This window comes from Mixophyes fleayi, chromosome 11 (assembly GCF_038048845.1).
Source record: "Mixophyes fleayi isolate aMixFle1 chromosome 11, aMixFle1.hap1, whole genome shotgun sequence".
NCBI classification, from domain to species: Eukaryota; Metazoa; Chordata; class Amphibia; order Anura; family Limnodynastidae; genus Mixophyes; species Mixophyes fleayi.
In genome coordinates this window covers 29371918-29390939 of record NC_134412.1, presented here as the reverse complement: position 1 = coordinate 29390939, position 19022 = coordinate 29371918, and the positions used below count along the sequence as shown (strand labels likewise).

Genomic DNA, 19022 nt, shown 5'->3' with positions numbered 1-19022 from the left:
ATTTCAGTGCAAAAATAAAGTATGTGTGTGTGCTAGATGACAAAAACAGCCAGTATTTTCCTTAAGTGCAAATTAATAAACTCATTTGCACCCCTTGCATTGTAACATGATTTGTCCCAGAGAACATTTACTCCTTTTTTTTTTTTTTTTTAATGACTCGGGCCCAAGATGTTTTAAATGCCCGGCTCTTCCTATTAGAAGGTGTGAACCTCTTCAGCACAGCACATTCTGCCATCTTGGCCTCAAAATCCATCAATCACGCTCCTAAATACGCAAAAAAGCACTGCTCTCTGTAAATAATCCTTACTATGGTCATGTGATCACCATTAATGCTGCACTGCCACCTGGAGCATTATAGTTCCGCGTCTGCCCCAGAGGTTTCTCTATGCAGATTTTTCCAAAGGTCTTTGTGGTGGCCTCAGCTGAAACCAAGGGCTGGGGGACACTTTGGAGGGGTGTGTGCGCAGGAAGTCCCAATGATGAACATTTATAACTTCTAATTGGTCTGTCCCCTCACCACATTCTGCAGCCATTTTAAAGTGGGGAACGAAAATGTTCCCCATTTTAGTTGGTAGTACAGCTTTTTTTTTTTTTTTTGTACAGTCTGCTATTTTACAAAGTGCTCAGTTTCCATACATTGAATAGAGCCTGCATATACAACCACACCTTTGTTAGATCAAATCTGGCCTTCCTCTATCATCATATGAAATCTTACGATGTCTCTTCTTTTCCCCTTTGCTAGAGGCGGCACTGGCTTCAGCAGGCCATGAGCAGCGCCTTTGCAGGCCAAGTAGATGAAGTGCAGCAAATGAAGGATTGTCTGAAGGAGTTAAACGCTGAGACAAACGATGACGATGGAGAGGAGCGCAAGAAGCAAGCACTGGAGCTGCTTGCAGACCTTTGTGAAAACCTTGATAATGCAGCTGGTAAGTTAGTGATCGCCGCAAATTACAGTAAGAATAAATGGTTTGTCCTTTTCCAGTTTCTCAACTCTATTTTCAGGATATCCTTGTGTGACCTCAGATATAACTAGTGGGCCAATCAGACTCCTTTAAAGATCATCATTATCAGATATTTATATAGCATCACTAATTGCGCAGTGCTGTACAGAGAACTCACTTACATCAGTCTCTGTCCCATTGGAGCTTACAGTCTAAATTCCCTAACACACACACAGACACAGACAGACTAGGGTCAATTTGATAGCAGCCAATTAACCTACCAGTATGTTTTTTGGAGTGTGGGAGGATCCAGGAGCACCCGGAGGAAACTCTCGCAAGAACAGGGAGACCATAGAAACTCTACACAGATAAGGCCAGATGAGGAAAATCTAAAAACACGGCCTATTGGTGGCGCTTGAGAGGATTTACAAAAAAATTAACTGCTTAAGAAAATATGTTGCACGCAGAAGCCAAGAACTTGCTAGTATAAGCTGCATCTAACTTCTGTTTCTGATACAGTCGGTATTTCAGGGAAACAAAGGCACAACAAAGCTATGAAACAATTGAATGAGAGGGTTGGTGTATTTATAAGTATCCTTGGTAAATACTCTGTTGATGTTACTAACACCATAGTAGTTGATGGACATGACATGCAGTGATACCTCTTCTACCGTGCATGTTTTTCTTTTCAATGAGATCCTTCCATCTTCTTAGATTTCTGCAAGCTCGGTGGGATGGAGCTGCTGTTGAATCGTTATTTGAGTTGCCCAGAGGCCAATCTGCGCTGGAGAGCCGCTGACCTGATTGGCATTTGCAGTCAGAATGTGCCCTTCGTTCAGGAGACCGCGCTGTCTCTCGGCGCTATAAACAAACACTTGCAGCTGTTGAATTTTGACAGCTGTGAAACTGTCAGAATAAAGGCCCTTTTCGCAATTTCGTGTAAGTCTGACTTCTTTTCTTTTATTCTGAAACTTATTTCATTGGTTGAAGTGAAAAGACTGTATTGATGTAAGAAAATTCCTGATTGGAGCCACTATTTGTTGTAGATTTTAAGGCATTCTACAGGGTTCCTGGAATATTACATGTAGTGAATGTTTTGTGTTGTCTATATTTAGTGTGGTGAGTTAATATATTTCTTGTATGTTTATCTTGCATAACTATACTTTTGATAGGAGAAAAAAAAAACCAATACATTTTATGTCTTTAAGTGTAACAATGTCAGACATGACCAGGAGGTATAGTTACTAAACTACAGATTTGGAAAAGTGGAGATGTTGCCTATAGCAACGAATCAGATTCTAGCTGTCATTTTGTAGAATGTACTAAATAAATAACAGAATCTGGTTGCTATAGGCAACACCTCCACTTTTTCAAACCAGCAGTTTAGTAAATATACCCCCAGGACTCTTCTTACTAAACTGCTTTATTGTGTTGCACAGGCCTGGTGCGGGAGCAGGAAGCAGGACTGTCTGAGTTCTTGAAGATGGATGGTTTTTCTGTGCTGATGCGTGCCATGCAGAGTGATATATTGAACCTAAAAATAAAATCTGCTTTCTTACTGCAGAACATACTGACTAGCCACCCAGAACATAAAGGTAAAAAAAAAAAAAAAAAATGTATTTATTATTCCCAACTACTCCTCTCCTCTAGTCTTTTGTACAAACATCCCAACACACACCTCTCCCACCAACTAATAGAAATGTTTTGCTGAAAATGCTACTCTCATAAGTGTGACTTGCATTGAGCAAATATTATGCGTAGATACTAACATTCATTTTTCTAGAGTGTAGTACCTTCTTATAGCCTGTAGGTGGTAATGTTACTGAAGACAGTACATAAAGAGGCAAGTGACCTATGCAGAATTAAAGGAACAGGTGTCTTTGACTACCTTTTTGTGTAGTTCATCCAAATGACAGCTGGGCCGGTTTTGTTGGTACCTGTAATTTTAAACAAATATAACAACATTATAGTGTGAGTGCACTTTTCTACTATTAAACGTTGCACACATATCCAGCAATGCTTTGATTAAAATGTAGCTAAATGTTAGCATTCAGTGCAGAGAGAGTGGTATGTTTTTCTTACACCCGCATTGAGTATCGCAATATTAAAACTTCAAACAAGATTAATAAGACAGGTGTGTATTGCCTTATATTCTCTGGTTGTATATTGCCAGAGCGAGCTCCTGTGGAAATCTTACCCGCAACGTGAGCTGTCCGAAGATTTACTGATAATAACGTATTTAGCTTATGTTAATGAACTTGCCAAGATCAGTCGTCTTGTTGAATGTGGATTTAGTAACATGAAGCTTGTCTGAACTTGAACAATCTAAAAAAATGTCTATTTAAATACATGGTCAGCCCACCGATCTACAGTTGTGGGTAAGATGCAACAGACAAATCGTGGATTGCAACCAATGGAACAGCAAACAATAAGCTGCTAACACAAACATGTAATAATTGATTGCACGTGTAACTGATGTACCTATAGCTGATGGTACGTGTTGTATGTTGTATGTATGTATGTTGCTTCAGCCGCTGTGATGGAATAATTTATATTCCTATGCCTAAACATATATGATTGTTTGAGAAAACAGAAATCTAAATAGCTTCATTACCATACGGAATATTGTAGTTACATGTGAAAGTCTGATTGTCTACACTTTTATCTAGATTACTGTTTCATCCAGGGCACCTTCCCTCCCAGTTATTAAGAATGCTAACAGTATAGTGAAAGCCACAAGATAACATTTAGTGAAACTGTAACCAGGTCTTATTTGCAGGTACCCTGTGTTCCATGGGGATGATCCAGCAGCTGGTATCTTTGCTTCGCACAGAACATAGTCCTTTCCACGAACATGTTCTCTGTGCCCTGTGCAGGTAAGGTGCACTATGTGTTCCTGATTGTTCTATGGAGTTCTCCAGTCCAAATGTATTCTATCTATTATTGGGGAGGGGGGGCTTGAATCCTAAATCACCTGATTGCTATCGTGCAGTTGTACTGTGCCATAGTTGCACTGGCACTGTAGTTGTAGTCAGCAGGCTTCCTGGACTTCCAGAAACGGAGAGGAAGCTTCCTGTAACTTATTAGTAACTGTCGTTGCGGGTTCAATGCAGATTCTGGTTACATAACACACCCGGGGCCAGATTAATTTCTAAGCAATGTGCCGCCGGTCATCACCGCGAGGGAAATCTGAGATGTTGCATCGTGGCCGAGTGCTTTCCTGACCATTCTGAAGCCATTCCACGACCCATTGCTTGGCGTCTAATGGGTCCCACAAGTGTCTTGCTACCTTTACAGGTGGACAACAGAGGTAAACTCTAATTTTTAATACCCAGTCATCATCTTTTATTTATAAGGTGCTACAGATGCCACTGCATCGGACAGTCGGCATACAGGTACATGAATATAACACAACATGGAAACACATAAGAATAGAAACAAATACAATTTAGTATAATAACAGAAGTATGGTACAGAACCCAAGTATGTGTTATTCTCGAGCAATTACAGGCAGCACATAAACAAGTGTGAATTCCAAGTGTATGAGTAAACAATGAGCATAGAGGTCACACAAAGAATTCACGGGAGCAAATGTGGTAGATAGATAGACACAAAACATAGGGCTGAGAGAACCCTGTCTGTGAGAGCTTTATATACAGTTTTATTACTGTTTGTTAGTAAGCGGACTTGACAATTATGATTTTAAAATTCTTTACATAGAGTGGTCTCCGCTATGGAGGAACCCACAAGTACTACAATCTGTTCACACCGTTTAGGAGTCATGGACATATTGAGTCCACAACACTAAGCTGAGGCATAATCGGGCTTTTGTCTTCATGTGGGGAGTTGGACAACATGTTTAAGGGAAACTTTATTTTAATCCATTACATTTTCCTCATAGCTGTTGTGTAGTATGTACCTCCCACCAAGTAAATTTGGAGCTTTTAAAAAAAAAAAAAAAAAAAAAAAGTTAATTCTTGCAGAAAATATGACTCTTTTGGGGGAATTCAATTGAGGAACATTGCCGCTGCGCATTTTTACCATTGCTACGGTAAAGTTTCCGCTCATTTTTTAGGTGCGAGGAAAAAATGAGAGATTTCTGTAATAGTCCAGCGGACATGATGTTCTGAGGAACATTGCGGATAATTGAATTCCCCCCTTTTTTGTGTTTTGCCATACTTTATATAGCACATGTTCTCTGGCTCCTATCTAAATGATCTGATTACAAGTTATACAGTTTTCAAGGTTGTCCTTGTTAAACATTTTCACATGCATGTGTCCGATTTGGTTAACGTGACCTTTCTAGTCTGTTCCATGTTTGTGTGGTATGTTTTTCTCTTCTGCAGATTTGTAATAAGAAGCTATTGCAGCACTTCCCAGTTATCTAGATGAAGTTGCTTCTTTATGACTCGCTCACATCTATAAGCTCTGTGCTTTTCACTAACGTGCAAATAGTACATTCAGTTTAGCATGGTTCCTTGCAGGCTTATTCCAACCACTTTTACATTCTAACATTTTAATGTTGTTGGGCCCAAGTCAATTAAGGAAAGTAAGGCAAAAAAAAGGAGTAAATGTTCTCCGGGACAAACCATATTACAGAGCAAGGGGTGCAAATTAGTTTATTATTTTACACATAAGTTAAATACTAGCTATTTTTTTCATCTCGCACACAAATACTTGGTAGCTTTATGTTTACACTGAAATTTAAAGTTGATCTAGAACATGCCCGAACCCAAATATAAATCTGTCCGCACATTTTAAATTTACCTCCCCTCCAATGCAACGTGGTTTTGCCCAGGTTCAAAGTTACTCATTTTTTTTATGCTTGGCTCTCCTTAATGACTTGGACCCGTGGTGTATAAAATGATAGTGCAACTTATTTCTCATTCAACCAGTAGAATGTATTGGTGAAAGCGCAGTGCATGGAAAAAGTGTTTTAAACTTTTTATTTTTCATGCATCTTTGCCCCATTTCCCAGCGTATTTGTGTGAACCAGCCCATTGTGGATAACCTACCTGTGTAAACTTTATAATCTATGATATGCTCCTGTATTCGGTATATGTATAGTGACATTAACAGACTCTTTTAGGATGTACAGCGAACAAAGGTATTACTTGTTATGATGCAAATAAATATACACTTATTGACTGTTTTCTCAGGAGTTGTTGAAAACAAAGAAGCAGTGATATTCTTTATGCGTCTTAACCTATGTAACCTGCAAGCTGCTCTTCCTGTTTATTTACTCATTGTGATAATATGGTCGCTGAGCTGAAAATAACTTTTTTCTTTTTCCTTCTTCCCAGTTTGGTGACAGATTTCCCACAAGGTGTAGCTGAATGTCGGGCTCCTGAATTAGCCTTTGAAGAATTGCTCAAAGAGCGTAGTCTCCTGATCCAGAAGCAGGAAGAGTTTCAAGTAAAGTCTGCCCGCAATCACATATTTTTGAAACATTTCTAGCCTTAGCTAACATGCTTTTTTTTATTCTTGTACGAATAGATACTTAGCCAGGAATAGGGTGTAATCACAGTAACACATCAACTTCCCATTTGCATGCGCTCATTCATTGTCCTGTCATATCGTGTCCGTGAGAAGTTCTGCAACATCCAAGATACATTGGTTATAGCCTTATTATGTATGTTCTGCAGGCAATAGAGGACAGCGAACCCAAAGCAGCCCCATCTCCTATAGAAATCGATTTATACAGGGGTACCACAGAGTTGGTTCACTTTTCACTCACTCCTAGGGCTAGATTTACTAAGCTGCGGGTTTGAAAAAGTGGGTATGTTGCCTATAGCAACCAATCAGATTCTAGCTTTCATTTATTTAGTACCTTCTGCAAAATGACAGCTAGAATCTGATTGGTTGCTATAGGCAATATCCACACTTTTTCAAACCCGCAGCTTAGTAAATCTAGCCCCTAGTGTTGGTGACCTATCCAGCTATCCATATACTAAAAGGTGGGCAGATTTAATGATTTAAGGTGAAATTCACATACCTGTGATGTAATGACTGATGTCATAGTGCCATCATTCCTTTATGCAAGTTTCTAATACCACCAAGCCAACTAACAGGGACATTCAATTTGGCGCAAGTTGTCGACATTGTATTTCCAGAACAGTCCAAGGAGACCTAATGCCTTGATGATGTTACTGAAATCTCCGCTAATTCCCCCCCCCCCCTCCGCGTCCGTAAAGGTGCGCAGATAAATAAGCAGAGATTTCTTACCGTAATAGGCAGCAATATGCGCTTCTGAACATCGATGACACCACAAGCTGAACTGAATTTGCCGTCTAGTGTTTAGCAAATCTGTTTTTCGTCACTCCAGCATCTTGTCTCTGTGTTGGAAGGGCTCCTGCCAGTGAGGACCCACACAGTAATATTTTGCTGGATACATAAATATACCCAGTAGCCAGCTAAAGCAAGCTGTGTGCATTAGCAATACTCTGCACTCTTCTCTGGATGGTAACTGCTGCAGATGTTCTGGTAGCGGTATCATTTCTTTAATGTCCCGTTGCTGAAAAGAGCGTTGCATCAACAGTGGATGAAATAATGATATGTTTTCCCTTAGCTTCACTGCTAAGAACATGAGGTTTTTCAGAGATGTGCTGTATGATGACACCCCTATTGTATGGGTAATTTAGCACAACTAAATTATACCCTTATAGGGTATCCTTCTAATAATGGCTCATTTACTTGTTAAATTTCAATTTGTATTTTTAAGGTTAGTAATTTGCATAAGCCCAGCTAATTGTTTTCTTGCACTCTGCAATTAAATCCAAACTGTTAATTAGCTATCTGACTAATGTGAAAACAACTGGTTTTTGTGCCTCTTCATTTCTCTTTTTCTCCATTCTCATTTCACCAGCATTTGGTATGGAGCTGAAATCTTAAATTTAGATACTGTGATCACTAGGACTAGCACTCAAGCAAGTGTGTGTGTGTGTATGTGTGTATATATTGTGACAAAGGGAGTGGTTTTCCACAGGCTTCTAAAAGAGGATCAGAGAAAAACTAAGCCCACACTCTGTATATCCCATACTATATATGGTACCAGCTGCATAGCAATAAGTCTGCGCTCGGTATATCCGATATTGTCTATGGGATCAGCTAAAAGAGGAGTTACACATTTTTACAGTAATGCACCCAAGTTAAAGACATAAAGGCGGAGGACCTATGTGTGACAAAATGATAATAAAAAGTCTAATTTAATTTGCATATGTTAAAGTGGTGTAAAGGCATCTCTTTCCACCGCTAGCAGCAGGCTGACAGGGTGGGTCTGCACTGATGCTAATCAAAAGGGAACTCCATTTTAAAAGCAAAGTGGGTGTGTCATCTATCCATCAAGCTAAGGCTGTGGGAGGGGTGTAAAGTACTTAAACCTGTCTCTCTTTCTTTTATGTGTGTGACCAACGCCAGACAGTGGCTGGTGTCTAGGGAGCTGGCCTCTGTTTTAGCGTTGGAGGTCAAAAGGAAAGTGTGTGCCACTTTTTTTATGAATTACTTCTTCATCCTGACAATAATAAGCAGAGTAGAAGGAAGAAGTTGTCCATGTGTGCATCACATGAAGTGTGCCTGTGTCACACATATATATATATATATATATATATATATCTCTATCTTGCTTGCAGTAAGCCATAAAGTGCCTAGCGGTTATTACCTCTAGTAGAACACACATGTACTGTTACCCACTGTAGAGGAGATGGATACAAATGAAAGAGATCCATCTGTTGCTATAAAAAGGGTCTGCTTTTGTCTGTAAAATAGGTATTTAACAGCTTTCCTGTTTGTTGTGTCACTTATTTATATTATACCAGAATAAACTTTTCTCTCATGTTTGATCTCTTTGCCATCTTCTACAATGTTAAAACTTGTCTTCAGCAATTTGGACCATGGGAACTTCACACTTGCCATTGTAATAGTGGCAGTGTGGATGACATCATGCATTGATTACTATCCATCAAGTCTATTCTGTTTCATTTAATTTGACAGAATTAGAAATATTTGACATTGCATTTATACTGCTATTCTTATTTCTAACCTATGAAATCTAGAGTAGACTAGAAGCCTTCTATGCGTAGGAGACAAAATCCTCCCCAGCAATCATCTCAAATAAAATAAAATGTCTCAAATATTTTCAGTTCTCAAAATATTCTGTTAATGAATGTTACTGGAGCAGTAGCTATTTTAAATAAGAGATTTCTACAATTCTAAACCCAAACGGGCAGAAACACCTGGCGCTGACTATAGCAGTCTATACCTTCTACAGTATAGATACAAAACCGTTTCAAATAACAATTAATATACTTAGCAAATAATTGCTGCTTATTTATATAAGTTGTGCTGCATCAACTTCAATTTTAATGGAAGAAAACAAAAACAAGCGCAAATGGATCCTATTTAATAAATACCACCGTAGATTTAAAATATATGATACAATTTATTGGTATAACCATTAATATATAAAGCAAAAAATTAAAAAGAAAATATCAAATCATACTCCACCAAACCATTAATCCGGACTAATTTTGGTCTTAAATTATGTTGAAATCACCTATAGTGCACAGGGAAAAAAAGGTCTTATAGAGAATAATTAATTGCGTAATCCGTAATTTTTGATAATAAGAGATCACTGGATTAGCCCCCACTACAAGATACTGTTGTATCTATTAAATTCCGCACATTCCTTGTATGATATACCCCACACTATTATGTGGATCACGATCATTCATATGATACAGCCGTCGGTATAACAACCTGGAGATATAGATCATACTCAGTACATCTGACTCATGAAGTGAGTGCTTACTGTTTACTGTACTGTCTCCCATTGTATTGTAATTTGTTTGTCTCTGTAGGGCGCTGCGGACGCCTTGTGGCGCCTTATAAATAAAAATGAATAATGAAGTCCTGCAAGAGGCTTTTAGCTCCGCCTGCTAGAGCTACATACCGAATCACTTTTCTGCAATTTAAACTTTTCTCTCTCCGATATATCGATCTCACCCCCCTCCAGTCTTCATAAAAAGGGGAAATGTGCAATATTGATGGTGGAATCCAACTGAGATTGTGATCTCTCTTGAAGTCGGTCAATCCCATCAGTAGAATTATAGTCAAGTCCTGTGTTCACGGTTCCAACTGATGCATTTCTCCACTATTGATGTGTAGTTTTCTCAGAGATGGCTTATTTTTAACTAGCTTAAACCTTTTGGTTACTCACAGTACATGTGTCAATTGTCTACATACTAATTAGCACATTAACCATTGTTACTACTATGGTGGGATCTTAAAATATGGTTTAAGTTTTATTTTTATATAAATTATAACAGTATAGACCACTATAAAATAATTCTATAGATTTAAATTCTATTTAGTTTAAACTTCCAAATGGAACAATGTTTATTAGTTTCCAGGGACAGATAGTATTGTAAAATAACTGAATAAACTTCATACATTATATGTATGTATGTATGTGTGTGTGTGTGTATATGTGTATATATATATATATATATATATATATATATATATATTCCTATATATTCTTAACCAATGTGATATTTAAGTTCTATTATTCACCAATCTTTATAAAAGGATCCTATTTTAAATTGATAATCCACATTATAAACACTTAAATGTTAGTTAATTAAAAAAAAAATGTTTTCAGCAACACCCAACAAATTTACCTAGTAAGTTGCATCAGTACTTGACACACTAACTCAGTAATACCCAGCATATATTATCAGTGTTTCACATATTTACCCAAAGTAGGGCACATAGCATCCTGTGGTGCTTGGCATATGGCTAGCCCATGTAACCACCAGTGATGCCTAGCATGTGCCCAGCTCATTTAACCTCTTGTCTTGGTAGCACGGAGCATATCTCCGCAGCCCAGCTATAGCTACTCATTATTTCCTGACTGTGCTGAACGTGCCATGTGTGGTCATTAGTTATAACAATAGTGCAGCGAAACACCCCTCTTCCCCCATCTTTTGCTAGCTACAAAGAAAGAGTGGTACTGACTAGCGGTCTTCATTAGTGGCTGCCAGCAGTGCTGAGCCGCTTGCAATATGGTAACTTTCAGCCTGGAATAACTTGCGGCCATATGCTTGCAACCAATGAATTAATACTTTTTGCTCTGTACGCTAAGGAGCTCTAACTCTATAGTATAAGCTCAGTGAATGCAAGCTTACATGACAGTTATCCTGGGCTGGACCTTAAGGCACACTGCACATATTTTCTCCTTGTATTGGTCTAATCTGGATATGAATGTATATCATGAATATTACAGGAATTCTTGTAGCTTCTAGAAAAGGGTTAATAAATATGCTGGCAGAGAGAGATCAGCTTGCCAACAGAGCCTTTGTGTGGTGTTTACGGTCTGTCCTCAAAAACCACTTATAAATATTCTTTTTTTTTTATTATTATTATTATTTCAGGAAGAGCTGGAATATTGTGAGCGCCTATTGAAGATCTGTTTCCAGGACAGTCCTGAAGACAATGGCATGGATCGATGATGGCATGGAGACTGTGCCCACAAATGTTGCTTCATGATGGGGCAAGATGACCAAGATCTATAGATGGAGTTCATTTACAGACTGTTAAGATGGTTATTTTCAGACACGTACAATCTTTGTTTCAAAAGAGAAGTCTGAGACTGTTTCTCAGTAAGAAATTGCTTGTGGCTATTTACGTATATCCTGTTCATATAACTAGTATTCATTTGTTATTAAAAGAAGGCCAAGTTCTGGTGCTCTCATGAGCTAAATTTGAGATTGATTTGCACTAATCTCCCACATTGTACACCTGTAATTTGTGATCACATTATTTTTAAAGTATTCTCTCTTACTGTTATATTGTGGAAGTTGTCGTATTTATTTTTATATGCAAGCCACTCTTCCATGTATTGTAACTGCTCTGACATACACTGCATATAAACCCACTGCATGATCCCCCTATAGAATTCATGACAACATTGTAAATATAACACATTATGCAGAACTGACTCTAGAAAAAAGACTAAACTGTTGATTATGTTTTGTTTTATTTAATATGGAATTTTTATTAGTTTCATTTGTTTACATATAAAACCTACAGGTACAATTAACCAAACAGGAAAGGAGGGGTAATTATTTTAACAATTAGAGGAGAATTGTGACAAAAATAGGGAGTGTGTAAAGTTCATTATACATAAGTGTTCAGCTCATTTCCTTGTTTGTATGTGGAGGTTACCTAAACTAGAAAAACAAATATTATTTATATATAATAATCAGTATAAAAAAATTCACGTTTAGCATTTGAAAATTTACCAAAATCGAGGCAGCGACTGCCCTTTTATCTATTTACTGGGGCAAAATTAGATAACATTTATTAAAGGTAGTGGATTCATGACTATAGTCTTCAGATTAGACTCTTCACTGCATTTATTAGAAAATATTCTAGAATATTTATGTATCCCATGGACCGTTCTCTGCAATGAAAAAAGAACAAACCAGGCATCAAATGCTATTTCCTGTGATATATCCTTTTATTAAAGGGTAACACTACTCCATAAAATGATTTTGTTTTATATAAAAGTGCTACTTATAACACACACAATCGTGCGCTCTCTCTATGAAAGTATTCGGACGCTTGACCATTACACCCAACAGACTGTAATGACATTGTATTCAAATACATATACTTTAATATGGAGGGATAACAGCTTCCTCTCGGAAGGTTTTCCACAAGATGTTGGAAGTCTTTCTGTGCGAATTTATGCCCATTCATTCTGTAGAGCAGGGGTAGGCAACCTGCGGCTCTCCAGGTGTTGTGAAACTACAAATCCCAGCATGCCTTGCTACCTATCTGCTGGTTATCTACTGGCAAAGCATGCTGGGACTTGTAGTTTCACAACACCTGGAGAGCCGCAGGTTGCCTACCCCTGCTGTAGAGCATAAATGAGGTCAGGCACTGATGTTGGATGAGAAGGCCTGGCTCGCAATCTCCATTCCAGCTCATCTTGATGGGGTTCAGGTCAGGGCTCTGTGCGGGCCAATCAAGTTCTTACACACCGAACCCATAAAACCATGTCGTTGTAGTCTTTGCTTTGTGCACTGGGGCATAGTCACGTTGGAATAGAAAAGGGCCTTCCCCAAACTGATGCCACAAAGTTGAAAGCATAGCATTGTCCAAAATGACTTGGTATGCTGAAGCATTAAGATTGCCCTTCACTGGAGATAAGGGGCCTAGCCCAAACCCGGAAAAACAGCCCCATACCATTATTCCTCCTCCACCAAACTTCACAGTTGACATAATGCAGTAAGACAGGTAACTTTACCCGGCATCCGCCAAACCTGGACTCGCCCATCTGACTGCCAAACAAAGAAGGGTGATTCGTCACTCTACAGAACGCATTTTCACTGCTTCACAGTCCAGTGTTTGTGTGCTTTACACCACTCCATCCAACGCTTGGCATTGGTCTTGGTGATGTGAGGCTTGCATGCAGTTGCTTGGCCATGGAAACCCATTACATTAAGCTCCCGCTGCAAAGTTTTTGTGCTTACATTAATGCCAGTGGAAGTTCAGAACTTTTCAGCTATGGAATCAGCAGAACGTTGGTGACTCTTAACGCACCATGTGCTTTACCAGTCGACCCTGCTCTGTGATTTTACATGGTCTTCCGCTTTGTGGATGAGTTGCTGTTGTTCCTAAAAGCTTCCACTTTCTAATATCACTTACAGTTGACCATGGAGTGTCCAGCAGGGATGAAATTTCACAAACCGTCTTATTGCAAAGGTGGCATCCTATCACAGTACCACGCTTGAAGTCACTGAGCTCTTCAGAACAACTCATTTTGTATCAAATGTTTGCAAATGGGGACACAAATGTTTTAATTATGTCAACAACCAGTTTACCTACCAGTATGGTTTTACAGCATGGGAGCACCCATGCAAACACTGGTAGAACATACAAATAAGCCTAAGGTTGGGAATTTAACCCATGACCCCAGTGTGGTGCGGCAAAAGTGCAAACCACTAAGCCACTGTGCTGCCCAATAGGTTCAATTGTTTATCAGACAGGATGAGAAGCAGTGTTATCTAAGTGACTTTGACTGTGGAATAATTGTTAGTACCAGATGGGGTGCTTTGAATATCTAAAAAACTGCTCAATTTGGGTGAGTGCTCAGATGTCCTCTCCCAAGAGCATTTTGGTGTGGTCCATTGTTCCCTTTGGGGTAAGCTTGAAGGGGGAATTGTTTTGCAGCTAGTTTGAGAGAATCACTATGAGGAGGTCTAGTTTAATTAATATCATAAAGTACAAAGTAACCGTCGGGCCCTTTCGGGAACTACCATAATCTTCTGATTGGTGGTGGGTTGCTAGGCAACAAAGATGCAGTGTTGCTCTGCATCTGGTGGTCACAAGGACCACACTGCATCCATTGGTCTGCAGGGGTGCTTGCTCTTGTGAGACCTGCTGATTGGTTCCTTGGTCTTTATAAGGCAGGGAGATCTGTACCTCCTTGCCAGTGACAAGTGTTCCCTGTGTTGGTGTTCCTGCTATTGTACTCATACTTTGGGTCTTGTTTGGGTTTGACCCTTGGCCTGTTCTTGGAATACTCTGATCGCTGCCTGTACTGAAATAGAGCAGAACAGTAACCAGTGCCAAGGGACAAGATGTATGGGGTCAAGGATAGTATCCTAGAAGAGAAAAGTCTACAACTTTGCTTCTGTGGTCCATCTAGTTCAGAAAAAAGTTTATTCCTGTACTTAATCCTTGGAAGATCCAGTGTGGTTGAGATCAATGCTTTGGACAATCTTACACTGATGTTCACTGTGGTTGTTAGACACAACAAAGCTGAATTCCATGGGAAGTTTGTCAGGTACCAGGATCACATTGTCTATTACTATAATATTAACATGTTACATTAATAAAAGATAAACTATTCAAGATAGGAATCTTAAGGCAGTTAAGTTCTGGCAACCATGACTGTCCTTCACAATTAACAAGCCTTTTTTTTTCTGGCGAAGGCTTAAGCTTTTGTGTTGTATGGCCTTCGGTTTTGGTGCAAGACCGTAAGAGTGTCGATCGTCCTGTGCTTCTTGATATATTTTTCCTCCCTAACCAGCTTGGAGTTGCAGTCTGTTGTTTTAGTCTGGCATCGTGCTCACTGCTGGACACAGAGGTTTACATGAAGAACATACAGCTAACTAACATATTCTCTCCAGTTCTGGTGTTTGGCAGTGGTGGGGGAGATTCTGTTCAGCAGCACAAACTCCTTAAGCTCAATATATTCTCCCTAGAATAACAGTAGGACAAAGTCAAGTGGTGCTCATATTATTGGTAGGAAATCCAGGAGGGCCCTGTTTCTGAGATAAAGACATAGAAAAGAAAGAAGTAAGAAAGTGGATTATTTCCAAAACACACCTGAACAAGCCAAATTCCTTTTGGTAGAATATCCTACGGACGATAAGACTAAATAAAAGATTTTGGTAAAGCACATAATCCTGTTTACAGAAAGCAAGTTTAAAAGAACAGCTAACCTATGGTCAAACATGGAAGAAGGTCAGTCATGTTTTGGGGTTATTGGGCTGCATGTGGCACTGAGTATCTTGAATCATGAAATCTGTAGATTACCAAGCTATTTTGGAGCACAATGTTGGACTCAGTGTCAGAAAGCTGGGTCTCTGTCAAAGGTCTTCCAGCAGGACAGTGACCCAAAACACACTTCAAAAAACACCCAGGAATGGTTCAAGACAAGACACTGGACTGTTCTGAAGTGGCCAGCAATGAGTCCAGATCTAAACCCCATATAATATCTGTGGAGAGATCTGAAAACAGTAGTTCGGAGAAGAAAAGGTTCAAATCTGGGAGAACTGGAGCAGTTTGCACAACAAGGGCCTGATTCATTAAGGAAAGTAAGGCAAAGGAGTAAGTTTTCTCCTGGACAAACCATGTTACAATGCAAGGGGTGCAAATAAGTTTATTATTAAGACATACATAAGTTAAACACACTGAAATTTAAAGTCGATCTAGAACATGTCCCACCACAACTATAAATCTGTTATTGCATTTTAAATTTACTTCCCCCTCCAATGCAACATGGTTTTGCCAAGTTGCAAAGTTACTCCTTTTTTTGCTTTACTTTCCTTAATGAATCAGGCCCAGAGAGCAGAGCCAGTAGAGAGGTGCAGGACACTTCATCCATGGCTATAGGAAGCAATTGATTGTAGTAATTTTGACCAAGGCTGTGCTACCAAATATTAAGTTTAGGGTGTCAATAATTTTGTCAGTGCCATTTCTTTTCTATGGTTTAAAAGGGAGGGGAAGGAGGAAGCTGAGGCACCAGGCCTCGTTGGTAAGGCGATATTTGGAAGAAATTGGAGCCATCAGGGCATAAAGTCAAACTTTGGTCCACTATAGATATGGAGAGATAAGGAGTTTGACGTTGGAAGCAGTGATCCTGAATTAGGCACCCGGTAGATAGAGGAGCCACATAGTCATATGGTGAGAGACCATGACAAGGTTCCTCAGAGATCAGTGAGTGAAAAGTGTTTTATTTAATAGTTATCATCTATTTATATAGTGCCACAAATTCCACAGCACTGTACAGAGAGCTCACATCAATCTCTCCCCCATTGGAGCTTACAGTCTAAATTCTCTAATATGCACACTGACAGACCGAGAGAGACTAAGAGCAATTTAATAGTAGCCAATTAACCTACTAGTATGTTTTTGGAGTGTGGGAGGAAACCGGAACACCCGAAGGAAACCCACGCAAACACAGGGAGAACATACAAACTCCACACAGATAAGGCCATGGTTGGGAATTGAACTCCTGACCCCAGTGCTGAGGCAGAAGTACTAACCACTGAGCCACTGTGTTGCCCAGTTATCTCAGGAAGAGGCATAATTTGATGAGGAGAGGATAACGGTTCTATGTGACAAGCTGTTAGGGTGGCCTTTCCAGTAACAGATTAGCCCTGATGGACATTTCAGCAGCTAAGTTTTGATTGTACACTCCATTCCAGTTAATAGGACAGAGATGGAGATTTACCTTTATATTGTGTAAAATGATTACTTTTGTTTAACTACACATCTCTGAATAAAGATTAGAGAGCTACCATTGACATTTTACCTCAGTTTGCTAAAGATTCTGGCATTGAGATCACCATACTCCGACTGGGGGGAATCGCTGACAGTAGCAGCAAACCGCAACAGAAACTATGATGGAGAGTCCATAGTAAAGTAACCCAGTAGGAGAGCCCCAAAACAAGAAGCCATAAAACAGAGGGAGAGAGACCCTAAGAAGGGAGAAGTGAGCTGGAAGCAGAGTGGCAACAATGTTTGTATTAAAGGGGCTGTGAGCAACACTGGAGGAAGTGTCAGAGGCCAGGAGCTGAAGTTGCAGAAGAGAGAAAGTGTAAGAGCCCAAGTAAGTGGAGAAGTGACCCCCGCAGAGGTGGGTTTAGTTGTGGCTGAGAATGCACCAGATATAGCACTAGTGCCAAGTGAGCGATAATAGCCCTAAGGAAGCGTGAGATGCAGCAGAGCTAATTGAGTGATATGACTCCTGCAGAGTGGGGGTGAACTACAATTAAGAGCTGCATAGAGAAGGTGTCAGTTGCAAGTGTGTGTTGGAGATAAGCTACACTGAGAGATTCAACTGAGCACAATGGATTGACACTGTACTGCTGCACCCCATAGAGGTGTGAGGAAAAATAAGTTGGTGATTCTTTAGTGTAATACCTGGCATTGTGGGCAGACGGACATCGCTGCCAACTGAATTCCCTCGAGTGTAACCTGGTATGTAATATGACAACTGTTACCAATGCAGCTGAATTTCTGCATATTTTATTTCCTATTGAAACTTTAAGAACATGCTGGAGGAAAGAGTGTAAGTAGTTTATTTTGTGACAAAGAGAAGGTCTGGTGCCCAACTATGTGATAACTGTACTATCACTTTACTACACCTGTGTCCACCCTCTAGAGACATTGTCCTAACACCCACAGTTATGGGGGAGAGCGCAGAGGAAAAGGTGCACTACCACCCTCATGCATACCTCAGACTGCAGTGCACAGTGACATATATATATATATATATATATATATATATATATATATATATATATATATATATTGTATGTCATACATACACAGATAAAAAGTAATCAGACGGCAATCGATAGTCACTGCCAAACAATGCATTTATGATCAGCAGATGACATTTCTGCAACATTTTACAACCATAAACTGATAGACAAGGTAAAAGCTGAGACGACGAGTGATGGATATACTGTTAATACAGAATATGACGATCTAGGTAGCAGCAGTCAGGACAGATGAGCACAGACAGCCGGGACATGTGCGGCTGCATCACGTGACTTCTAGTCTGCTCACCGGCAGCACAAGGGTTACAGAGGTCGCCTCTGATTGGCCGTCTCGCTGCTGTACGGAGATTCCCGCCCCCTCACTCCGCGCCGCCCCTTCCCTCCAGCCCACGTCCGTCCCCGCATGAGCAGAGCGCCGCCCGCAGGTCGGTGGGAGCAGAGCGCACCGGAACCCCCCTCCCTCTCCCCATCCTCCTCCCCCTCCCACCTGCAGCCCCTGTGAGCGGAAGCGGAAGAGTCAGCTCTTTCCGCCGCCGCTGCCGTCCTCCCAGAGACTGCCTATCCTCCCTGTGACAGCTGCGATAGCCGGGGCTGTGTGCGCCTCACTCACCGGGGACAGGAGGGTCCGGCCGCCGGGACATCACCGTACGTCACGTGACCCCAGGAGACCAGCCGCCAGGTGAGTGCACGCGGCGGCCTGCAGCGCGTACAGCCGTCACCTGCTGAGGGGAGCTTAACCCCTGTCCTGCCGGAGCACCCCATCACCTAGCAACGCCGCTCCGGCCAGGACACAAGTTACCCAGTGTCCCCTGCAACACCTCCCAACTGCCTGTTACTGGGCCCCTCCCCCTGTCTCACTGCTGCCCATAGACCTAATATTACACATATTCAGTCATTACATCACTGCAAGCTGCCCATAGACTGAGCTCCTGTGTGCACCCATACTAATATTACATATATTCACTCATTATATCACTGCAAGCTGCCCATAGACTGAGCT

The 19022-nt window shown here is 40.4% G+C and overlaps 2 protein-coding genes across 3 annotated transcripts in view; both read left to right on the top strand.

The window, feature by feature from the left end:
* HSPBP1 (HSPA (Hsp70) binding protein 1) overlaps positions 1 to 11786 on the top strand; it is a 33447-nt gene extending 21661 nt beyond the window's left edge. Inside the window, exons 3-8 of the mRNA XM_075191511.1 lie at positions 743 to 926; positions 1656 to 1880; positions 2381 to 2536; positions 3721 to 3817; positions 6245 to 6356; positions 11372 to 11786. Coding sequence (XP_075047612.1) covers positions 743 to 926; positions 1656 to 1880; positions 2381 to 2536; positions 3721 to 3817; positions 6245 to 6356; positions 11372 to 11449 — 852 coding nt within the window. The 3' untranslated portion in view covers positions 11450 to 11786. The remainder of the gene's footprint in view (positions 1 to 742; positions 927 to 1655; positions 1881 to 2380; positions 2537 to 3720; positions 3818 to 6244; positions 6357 to 11371) is intronic.
* Positions 11787 to 18421: 6635 nt separating this feature from the next.
* The window catches only part of PPP6R1 (protein phosphatase 6 regulatory subunit 1), a 61337-nt gene continuing 60736 nt past the window's right edge, over positions 18422 to 19022 (top strand). Inside the window, exon 1 of one of the 2 annotated variants that reach the window (XM_075190078.1) lies at positions 18422 to 18701. The gene's annotated coding sequence lies outside the window, so the exon portion shown is untranslated. The remainder of the gene's footprint in view (positions 18702 to 19022) is intronic. The other variant, XM_075190080.1, reaches the window with a different exon arrangement.